This window comes from Phaenicophaeus curvirostris, chromosome 4, assembly GCF_032191515.1.
Source record: "Phaenicophaeus curvirostris isolate KB17595 chromosome 4, BPBGC_Pcur_1.0, whole genome shotgun sequence".
Taxonomy (NCBI): Eukaryota; Metazoa; Chordata; class Aves; order Cuculiformes; family Cuculidae; genus Phaenicophaeus; species Phaenicophaeus curvirostris.
In genome coordinates this window covers 44,645,535-44,657,433 of record NC_091395.1, presented here as the reverse complement: position 1 = coordinate 44,657,433, position 11,899 = coordinate 44,645,535, and the positions used below count along the sequence as shown (strand labels likewise).

General features: G+C 38.4%; 1 protein-coding gene across 1 annotated transcript; it reads right to left on the bottom strand.

Annotated features, from left to right (window-relative positions):
* Positions 1 to 477: 477 nt before the first annotated feature.
* Positions 478 to 11,147, bottom strand: CFAP96 (cilia and flagella associated protein 96). Its single transcript, XM_069854885.1, has 7 exons — positions 10,940 to 11,147; positions 9,660 to 9,879; positions 6,726 to 6,863; positions 6,561 to 6,636; positions 5,182 to 5,361; positions 3,204 to 3,376; positions 478 to 1,040 (listed from the first exon to the last, which is right to left on the bottom strand). Exons 1-7 carry the CDS (start codon positions 11,034 to 11,036, stop codon positions 992 to 994), a joined length of 933 nt encoding a protein of 310 aa, XP_069710986.1. The 5' UTR covers positions 11,037 to 11,147; the 3' UTR covers positions 478 to 991.
* Between the last annotated feature and the right edge of the window lie 752 nt (positions 11,148 to 11,899).

The window sequence follows — 11,899 nt, the reverse complement described above, 5'->3', positions numbered from 1 at the left end:
GAAACCTCTGTTGGGTTTCAAGGAGGTGGTGACTATTTTTATGTTGTATTTCTCTTTTTCCTGCTACTTCTATTCTTTCTCTCTCTCTGCCTTATTCTTTTCTTATTCTATCTCACTTTTTTTTTTCCTGGGCGCTTCTGAGTGAATTTGGTTGTATCCAAATTCTTCTTGTCAATCTTTGTAACTTCGACTGAGTTCAAAGCAAAGAGCTGCAACTTTGGCTGTGTTCAGAGTAGAGATCTGAATCTTGAGTAGACCCCTGGAATGATTTGTCGTCACTTCGGACTCTCATGCAGACATAAAAAACTAACCTACCCCAGCTTCCCATCCTTCTGAGCAGGTTTGTTGGGGCTGGGTCACAACAGCAACATTTACGTTGTCAGGAAATTGAGGAAAAGCAGTAAAAACATGCCGGTCTACAGGGATGACTCCTCCCTTCATAACAGCCTGTTTATGGTCTGATTTTGAACAAGGCTTAATATTGCTCATTTTGAGAAGATCATCAAAACTAAAAATTACCTATTTTTAAGACAGTTCTTACACAAAATTATAGTGGAAATGAAGTACAAGTTGCCATTCTGCTAAAAGGAAACAATGACCTTAGTTTCACTGTGGGCAACATCTGACTAACTTTATTGCTACATACACTGACACTCACTTGATATGGATTGATACGCACTTTCTTCCACTGCAATCCAGCATCAATTTGCAACCCCAATTACTCATGAGAAAGTCCTTTTTTCTAAAAGTACATTTCAAAGGTCCACTTAAGCAAGAAGATGAAAATTGATATAAAAATACAACCTTGGACTTAGTAAATAAATGATCTTACATTATTGGTTATAGCTTTATATTGAGAAACAAAAGATTATATTCTCAAGAATTCAAGAGATTTGATTGCCCTGTATATTTGCATTCCACTTTTCACATTTTATTTGCTTTAACAGTCTACAGAGTCTACAGAGCATATCCTTCATTTCACCTTTCGTACCTAATGAGATGTCAGCTGTGCAGTCTTGTAGTTCTTTACATTTAATGATCTGAAATGTAAATGAAGAGAATCTTATGAGATTTTTGTAGAACATTGCTGTACAAATTACAAGAGTTTTTGAAAAAAACGAACAACTGTGGTACACCCAGTGCTGGAATTAGACTTGAACCATTGTGAAGTCAAATTTACATCAATAGAGCTCTGCATGAGAGCAAGAATCTACACCAGCAAATCCAGTTAGAGAATAATTGGTCCAAATAGCATCAGATAAGCTTTGCACTGGAAAGTACACAAAGAACTGTAATTCAGTGGGGAAGCAGATGATTTGTAAAACATCTTGCCACATTTCTTAAAATCTATAAGCAATGAGCTTCATACTATAATGAATTCAGTTCACAATTCTCATGCTATTAAACCTAGGAATAATGAACAAAAAAAAAAATATATTCTTTAAAATTCTTGGGAGGGAAAGTGTAGTGGAGAATTTTAAATACTGGTTTTAATTTCTCTCTGTGGAATTTTCTGTTGGATATGTGAATTTTTCTTTACCAGTATTTTGAACGTGTCCCTCATTACTGTATCTGTGAGTACACAGCGACACTTCAGTGATCACAGTCAGTCCCACCCATAGGGTTTTGAAACCTACTTCACATACAATTAGGTTTTTTTCTCAATAAAAACATTTCATTTGTGAACATGATTTTTTATTCTGTTGACGGAAGAATAAGACAAATAATTACACTGATAAGAAGCCTACCCCTGCAACTTACAAAGCGATGATGCAAACACTGGTATGTGGTCAAATAAAGTAAATAGAACAGCAATGGGTGAATAAGGGAGATGTATTTCTTAAGACTTCACATATGAAGTTATGTACAAGAAAAATGACAAATGGGAAGCAGATTCCTCTAAGACAGGTTTTCAAATTTTCATCAAGTATTTTTAAAACATTTAATGTTACTCATGGAATATGCAAAAGAACATGCTTAACTGTTCTACATGCAGTTTCAGAGGACTGCATTTGAAAGTGATTTCTAGATATAACTCTAAAGAATAGTTTTTATTTTCTTCTTGAATTACTTGAATTATAGTTTAGAAAGATAAAAAGTAAAGAATTATGTGCTTTTCTACCTACATACAAACACTGTGTACTAAAAATCTCTTCTAACATTGTACAGGGAAACGTTTGTAGTCAGGAATCCAATTGGAGTGCCAGTTTCAAAAACTGCACAGGCTTAGGCTGCCTAATATGATGTTTGCCAACAGAGGGAGCCAATTTTATTCCATCAACATAAGAGAAAACAGAAATAGATCTTGTTTTTAACAGGAGCATTCTTGGTCTTTTTACATTTATCAAATCAGAAAATAATTTTTAAAAAATCATTTCTCAGTGACATCTTGTGCTGGTTTGGGCTGGTGTAGAGTTAGTTTCATGGGGCTGTGTTTTGGATTTGTGCTGAAAACAGTGTTGATAACACAGGGATGTTTTAGTTACTGCTGAGCAGAGCTTACACAGTATCAAGGTCTTTTCTGCTTCTCACACCACTCCACCAGCGAGTAGGCTGAGAATGCACAAGTACTTGGGAGGGGACACGGCTGGAACAGCTGCCCTGAACTGACCAAAGGGATTTTCCATACCACAGGACATCACATTCAGCAATAAAAGCTGGGGGAAGAAGAAGGAAAAGAGGGGTGTTTGGAGTGATGGTGTTTGTCTTCCCAAGTAAACGCCATGTGTTGCAGCCCTGCTTTCCTGGAGGTAGCTGAACACCTGCCTGCCCATGAGAAGTAGTGAATTAAGTCCTGATTTTGCTTTGCTTGCATGCACAGCTTTTGTTTTCCTTATTATACTGTCCATATCTCAACCAACGAGTTTTCTCACTTTTATTCTGCCGATTCTCTCCCCCATGTCACCAGAGAGGAGTGAACGAGCGGCTGGGTGGTGCTTTGTAGTCAGCTGGGGTTATACCACAACATATCTCTATTGCATGGATTTGAAGGTCTCTGTGAGAGAGCCTTATAAAGTAATCTGAATTTACAGAAGAGAACAGGAAGACATTTTGAAAGCCAAGCTTCTTACAGATTTCTTAGCCTTTCATTAATAATACATTCCTTCAATTAGTCACTTATTTTAGACAGTAATAAATAGCTATGTTAATGACTTTTGGTAGACAGCATACATGAAACATGAACTCAAATTAGAGAAGCTTACCTTATGGCATTTAAAGTTATTATGCTTGTAACAGGTCTGCTTTTTGGTCCGGGAGGAGGACGAAAAATCTGTTGTTCTTTATGAGATGTGACAGCCTTAGATTTTTTAATTACATGAGAGCCGACAGAATACTCTGGGTAAGGATCAAATGTGCCTCCTTTCATGCCCCCTGACTGAAAAAAAAATAACTTTTCCAAGTGCAACTCTACAGTACAATTGAGTTAATTACAATATTTTTCATGCAAAAGCAAATAAGAACACTGAGTAGCAGGCTGCATCGTATTATATATATAAAAACATATTTCTTCAAGTTGCAATGGAAACTTTAAGGAAATTTTCAGTCATTATTTTGATGAATTCTTAGTTTTCAATGTTCTTTCATAATCCTGGATGTTGATGAAAGAATCTTAAAAATGGGACAGAAAATGCAAAAACATAACTCACTAAAATGAGCTATGTTGTGGCAAAAAAAGGGAATTCCTATGTCACTATTAGTTTGCTAGTACACCTCCATGTCCAGTACTGATGTATGGATTGTTACCTACAGCAAGGCCAGGGCATTATCATCACACAACTACAGAATGGTCAGGGTTGGAAGGGACCTCTGGAGAGATCATCTAGTCCCACCCCCTACTAAAGCAGGTTCACCTACAACAGGTTTCAAAGGATCCTGTCTAGGCAGGTCTGGAGTATCTCCAAAGGCAGAGGCTCCACAACCTCTCTGGGCCTACTCCAGTGCTCTGCCAACCTCACAGGAAAGACTTTTTCAATCATGTTTAGATGGAACTTCGTGGGTTCCAGTTTGGCCCACTGCCCCTTCTCCTGTTGCTGGGCACCACTGAAAAGAGCCAGGCCCCATCCTCCTGACACCCGCCCTGTAGATCTTGATAAGCATTGATAAGGTCCCTTCTCAGTCTGCTCTCCTCCAGGCTGAACAGACCCTGGTCTCTAAGGCTTTCCTCATAAGAGAGGCTCCAGTCCCCTAATCATCTTTGTGACCTTCCACTGGACTCTTTCAAGAAGGCTATCAGATAGGTCAAGCATGATTTGGCCTTGGTGAATCCTACAGTCCTCAGGCACCACTCCTCCATGACCTTTCAATGACAGACAGCTGTTTATCAGTAACATCTGCCTGCTCCCTCAGCACTTGTAGGTGCATCCCATCAGAGCCTATGGATTTGTAGGTGTCCAGTTTTCCTAAATGATCCCTAACTTGATCTTCCTTAACCAAGGGAAAGTCTTCTCCAGACTTTCTCTCTACCTGCTGACATATAGGATGCTTCCTGACATAGAGGATTGAATACAACATTGGCTTTTCCTGAAATGTTATGTCCACTGGTACTACAAGAATGGCAATTTTTAGTTAAAAAACATGCAGAGACCCGATTAATTCTTCGCAATCCACAAGTGCAGCTAAACCCCACAGTCTGCTAAGGCTGCTGCATTCCTGCAAGGTGCAGAAGGAAGCAATTCCATCAACAACAAAGCTTTTTTCCCATAAGAATTTATACAGCAGAGAGGAAAAGCATGCAATAGCTTGGCAAGTACATATAATTAAAATACATGCGGAAAGCATATATGGTGTGAAGATGGATAGGGAGCCAGACAAGGTGGTGACTTCCTAGCAGCTACCTTGTCTGAACAGACTGCCATTCTGAGAAATGTCAGCTACCTCACCAAACACCAAACACTATTATATGTGTGTAATCATTCTTGCTGTCTCTCTCTGAATGGAGATTTGAAAAAGAAATACTTTATAGATTACTTGAAACTGGTTAGCAGTTCTTGGGTCAACAAGATTTCATTGCTTTGTAAATGGAAAGCGAAGTAAATGGAATAACATCTTTTCTAAGAAAAATAAAAAATTAATAGCAAAACCAAACACTGATTTCTATCTTATGTGCTGCAAGCAAAGCTATTTTACAGGACATATCAGCGCATATACTTTTTGTCTCCAATAGCTATCACACAAACTCACCTTTTTAGCAGGAGAACTTGGTTTGAAAGGTGTTGCAATTGGCTTCTTTGGAGGCGATTTCTTCACAGGTGGCAAAGGTTTGTCGTTAAAATAGGGATTCTTGTCAAAATACTCCTGAGGATACAAATTTAGCTTGAAAGGCCCTCCTTTAAGCAACCGTTTATGTTCCTCCCATGCTTTCTGTGAAACAAGTATTTTGAAAGAAAAAACCATAAGCATCTTTATATTATTCTAAGAGAGAAATGGAAAGCATTTCAATTCAGTCTTGGAAAACATTTATTCTCACTTTGTTTACTCATTTTGTGATAATCGGGGTATTTTATATACCAACTGTGCATAAGGGAAAATAGATTCACTGACCAGGAAGCACAATAATCACTACAAAAGTATGGAAGGAAAATATCAGGAAAAGCACTGTGCATTTAAGATGCATCTAGCAGCATTTCATAACTCTGTCTTAAGTATACAAGCACGCTCAAAAATTCCACCTGCATGTGTCCCTGTCACTCAGACTTGTGAAACTTAGCCACTACATTTCCCAGACTCTGAGCGCTTTATTTACTAAGCCGAGCTTCTCCAGAAATTGATTCTTTGTACAATGGGAAATACTGACTATTCTCCTCAAATCCCATATTAAAATAAAATAGGTTAAAATATGATGAACAATTACAAGACAAACATAAAATGTACCGCCAGGTATACAGTAGCACCTGGTAATTCATACTAATGTCTCAGAGTAAATTCCTTTTTCTCAGATCCAGTGGAAACAATCTTGCTCCGCTTTTTCCTCTGTTCTTATTTTCTGCACTGGATGCTTAGTTTTGACTGAATTTGTCTCACCTGCAGGGAGCTGAATTGTTCTCTTCTAATCTGATTCTTACCTTAGACCAAAAAATGCTTCCATTCTTCACTACATATAATGAAAATACATGGTATAACTACAGCGCAAGCAAACTTATATGTTTTCTTAGATTTATGAGCTTATATGAAAAAAGGGAACTTTTTTTTAATATATAGCATCTAGAACAATCAGGTCCCATTCTTCTGACAACAACATAGAAGCACTGGTGTTCTTGCTGTAGGCATTGTTTGGTCATTAAAGCACTGCAGCTTAACGTCTCTAAACAAAATACTAAGGTCAAATCCTGAATGGTAGAACTGGTCTGGGATACTGCCAGATGCCTCAAAGGAAAAATAATAAATGAACAACACCTAAATCCTTTTTATGCACAATAGTCATTAATTTGTTTTCCTTCCTTCACTTGTAAAACAGATGAACATTAGTGATTTTAAGCTAAAGGAAACACCAGAGAACAAGTTCAGGTAAACTCTAATAAAAAATCAAAACACTAAGACATAAGAAAGACAAATATTTTTACCTTTGCAATTATTCTTTCTCGATCATACTCATCAGGTTCATGTGGATATTGTTCACCTATGGTAAGGTTTGCATAGCTGTAAAAAAAACAATTAATTACTTAGGTGTTCAAAACTTAAGAAATGTTTAATAAAACACTCTGCAAGAAGTAATATTGTGAAGTTACCCATATCCAGTTCCTTTCTTTCCTGGATTAGTATAAAAATTCTTTCCAGGAGGAATGTATGCTTGTTTGGCTTTCAGTTGTGGACTGAAGTATGGATACGAACCTCCTATTGTTCCATAATAGGTGCCAAGTCCACATCTAAAAATAGCAGATGAACACGTTCATTAATCTTTTGCAAATATTTCAGGCTTTTCATATCAAGTGTGCTAAAATAACGCTAAGCAAAAAACCCAAATAATATATGCATCTCGAGAATTCAATATCAAACCTGATCAGATGTACTGTCCATAGAACAACTACCACAGCGATTCCCTGCACAGTGTTCTGGACAAAAAAGAAATAAGATGACAACAGACATGAAATCATAAGGTATCTTAAAATATAAATATGCCTAATAGAGGTTGCTTTAATTCTGCGCCAACAGGGTGAAGTAACACTAGTAAGACAGATTCACAAAGACTGAGAGGAATAGGTTCAATAGACTTGATGACAGAAGGCCCATCTTTCTCACAAGCTCAGAGAGAACAGAAAGTTAGTGCTAGTGTGATAACAGCATGACAGGCAACCTCGGGTATTTGGCTGAAAGGGTTTTTATCTGGAAGACTTTCTGTCTTGCAACACAAGGAAAGCTAAAGGAGGCACAGCTCATTTAGGAGAAATAATTCTGCCTAAAAAGCTGCAGGAATTCACAAAGACTGTTTTTTGAAGAAAAACCTGAAAATCAATACTTGCTGACAAGTGTCTGACAAGCTGTCAAAGTACAGCCACTAAAGGCGAAAAGGAGTGAGACAAACTAATGAAATATCTGAATGGTAATTAGGCCCCCTTTGCTGCAGCTACAGTGGTCTGCAAAAACACAACCAACCAACCATCTGTCCCACATCCCCAAAACCCAAAACAGAGCAGCAAACAATCAGCAGGGGCTACTGTATGAGAACTGTCAACCTCCAGATAGCTGAGGTTATCTGCTTTGCCCATGCTGTCTGCAGTTATTGTGGGGAGAGAGTGAAGTGTCTCAATGAGTTCCTACTTTAAAGGGCCACTAAGGTACATTGACAGGAGTAGGATGCCAAGATAACATTTGTCATCTTTGCACAGAACGCTAACCTGCCTGCTCATTACCCTCATGATTTAGGGACTTCATAAACCCATAGGTAGAAAAAAAAATAGGCAAACTGACAATGCACAGGCAGCCTTAATCTTGGTGTTTCCTAGCTCTTCAGTGCTTTATTTAATCTTCTTGAAATATCACTTCTAATCATAGGCTTTTTATTTGCAAGTAACAAAATAAAAGAAAACAGACATATGAAGAAAATCAAGGCCTAGGCTTCGGTCCCATCTTCAGAAGACTACCTCTACTACTTTTCCATTTGTATCCAACAACAGATGTGTCTCCAATGTAAAGGAAAGATTCCCAAGAACTGCTTATCATTCAGGCAGCCAAAAATAACAACTCAATGAACACAGCTCTACGCTAGCTGCTTAGTCACAATGGGAGTCAGTTTTGGATAGAAGAAATGTATAATCACTCTCCAGAATTGCTTCAGGATTTCATTAAAAGACAATTTCCCAGCCTCTGCTTTGTACTAGTTTGCCAGGACAGATTTATTGAAGGATCAAGACAAATAAGAGCCTGTCCTACAGTTCACGTCTAGAAGAATTCAAAAGCTCTGCAACAAGAATAAGAGCACGGGCTGCCGCACCCACAGCCAACAAGTGCGTTTGTGGACACAGGACATGGAGGAGAGCCCATTAGCAGGTCTTCATTGTAAGCAAGACTCCCACTGGTGGACTCAGGACCCAGAAAGTACGTGAACAGAATTCTCAGTGACTGACATGGATTTGAAATTGATGCCTGGGTGTTTCCAACAGTTCAACCCTAATAAATAATTTTGTTGCTATCAAGTCAAGTTGTAGTTGAAAGAAAGTTTGGAACACAGGGCTACACATTGTCATCATATCAGAAATAACACACATAAATCCAACAGAAAGCCTACACACCATGTCTTACATTCCTAATAAAAGCTAAGAAGTTCCTATAACATCCAACAGTTCCTATAACATCCTACAGATTGCATCCTAAAATACTATATATATACATGTATAAAACAAATGAGAGGTTACTCTCCAAAAACAAAGCTGCTGAAAGATATGACTGAATACAACCGTGACAGAGGAAGAAATAGCCTCTGTACACAGACTTAATCCTCCTGTCTCTTATTGCAGCCACAAGAACAAACCAAGATTGTATAGTTATGAGTAACCAGGCTCAATCTGTTTTTCACATGGGAATAATAACAGTTATATGATATTAATTGCATCGGTGTCATTTTACCATGCAATTAGTGTTGTGCATATAGAAAAGATGCATTTGTTTTAATATTCTGCATATATTCCTCTGCTCTCTAACATCTTCTGATCATCCTGTGGGGCAACTAGTATTTTTTCTAGCAAAAACATAACGGATATGATACAGTGAGAGGGAAAAGTTGCACCTAGACAATGGCCCCTTTTCCTTCTGTTTATGCAATGTATATGGCATCTCTGTTTTGGGAGGGTCAGAAATGGGAGGGAGAAGATATTGTATCTGACAAGTTACAACAAATTTCCTCCTAAATTAAAATGAAATATTCATTTGCTAATCATCCACACCCTTTTCCCATCATGATTTTCATTGAAAATAAAAAGCTGAAGGGTAAGAACACTGTTTACAGCAAAGCAGTAGTTAAGAGCAAGCAACAGGATCTAATTTCTACCTGTGTTCAGCCTTCCATGTGTGGGTGCTCTAGAATCTTTGCTCCCTACTGACTAATGCTACGCTGTAGAAAACAACCATGTGGCGCTCTCATTGCAGGTTTTACATGAAATAATCTGTGAAAATCACCTTGGGCATATAGAAAAGAGGTCAATTTAGAACATTTTCACAACACTTACGGCCATTTGTCTCCATTGCTGGGAAGGAAAGCATTACCCAAATTTTTCTTTGATTCTGCCAATCTACGGCGTCTCCTTAGCTGAACAGGGTTTGAGTAGGCTTCACCTTCGAAAATCCTCACAAACTGAGGCTCAAAATAACCTGCCTGCAGAGCTGACAAGGCTTTGCTCCCCCCAGGTAACATCTGTCTGTTCTTGCTCGCAGCTTCATTAAAAGGGCCTTTAAAAAAAAGGCAGCACTGTAAAGAACTGTTCGATGTGAGTGCTTCTCTTAGCCTACTTTGAAAAAATAAGGTCTGGATCTGGGTGGCTCAAAGAATGTACTACTGAACATTTAACTTGGAAACCGTACAGGTAAATAGTTGTGTCTGAAAGACCATGCTTGGAGAAAGTATTCACAGCACCTAGCTGCAGTTTTCTAATCCCTGTACTCACTTTATAGGCAAAGGAAAGAGACTGGTTACTCCAAACTACAGTTCTGAGCTAACGCCTCTTTATATAGTACACGTAATATTTCAGAGGAGCATCTCTCTCCCCCACTAATTACAAACCAGGTAAAATAGTTTAAGTGCTTCCATCTGAGTTTAGACACCCTAGCAGCTCAGTGTGGCATAAGCATTTCAGCTCAGATTCTAGTGAACATGTTCATCACTGATAACAACACCACAGCAGAAATGTCAGTACTGAGCAGTCAGGATGAGTTTGCATTATCACTTCAAAGCAGCTCCTGAGGGCTAACCCCTGTCACCTTAATGATGACAAAAATAACCTTTCTCCATGAGGTTTCCCATCAAACTACAAGAACAGGAGAACGTTCTTTAAAAAGGCAGGCTGGAGAGTCTCACACACGGGATTCAGATCAGAACAGAAAAAAAAAATTGCAACACTATAATTTAAAAATAATAACAATGTCATAGTCAGTGAAAGGAAACCACCTGAAAAAGCACACAAAATACACTACTGTTTTTCATAAAAGCAGGAAAATAGTGGTTACTCCCACCTCATTAATAGTAAGAAGAATACACTAAAATATAACGCATAAAAATATAACGCAGTCTATAACGCATACATATTTTTCAATTTGGCTGGATTTTTCCTTTCTTCCATTTATTCATTCCAATTTAACAAACCCCTGTCTTAATAGTACAGACCTGACCAAGGAATATGCATAGAAAAGCAGCTCCCTCTAACAAAAAGAACAAAATTAGTGATTCTGCAAGTTGACAGATACTAGAAGTGGTCCCTATCACAAAACAGAGATTAATATTAAATGTACTTACGCATAAAATGTGATACATATTTATCTCCAATGGTAACATAGCTCATTTCACTGAAGAGGCCAATCCTCTCCATATCACTTTTCCCTTCTGCAGGCATGGTGGTGGATCTTAGTGACACTTCGCTGCACTAAATGGGTGTAAGCATCCTTGTTGATTTGTTCTGCTGCAGAAGTCGATCAGCAGTCTACAACCATAAACAAAAAGTTCACTCCGGTAAAACACACGAAGTTCTGGTTAAAAATATCAGCAATAAATGTCACACGAAGAAAGTGATCTCTGATGGGAGATGGGATTGACTGCTTTGGTGCTTATGGGACTCCATGGGATTTAGACATCATCTGTTAGCCAAATTCAAAACACATGTGGAGAGATAAAATCAAGTGCATTTGTAATACAATCGTTGCAACTGCTGCTGCATTTACAGAGTCTGGATGAAGATTTATAACAAGGATCTTCAGAATACTAAGATGAGAGGGTTTGGTGGCATCAGGAGCAAGTAATGAAACTGGCCAAGCAACCTCTTTCTTCAACCTCTAGCAATGGTTTTCAGTCACTTTCTGATAATGGGAGAGAAGGTCAGCATATGGACAAATCTGAAGTAAATCAAACAAGTGGAATTTTGGAAGCCCTGTAACTAATCCAAGACCTGGTCATGGTACAGAGCTCCAATTTCTTCTTGGTTTTAATGTAAATCACATACAACAAATGTTCACAGAATCACTAGGTTGAAAAAGACCCACTGGATCATTGAGTCCAACCATTCCTATCAATCACTAAACCATGCCCCTCAGCACCTTATCGACCCGTCTTTTAAACACCTCCAGGGAACATGACTCAACGACCTCCCTGGGCAGCCTGTTCCAGTGCCCAAATCATCATCACTCTCAGAGGATCCTGAGGGAACAAAGGAAAATGCCTAGGCAACACACATAAGGTACTCGAGGGCTTGAAGAGAGAGCA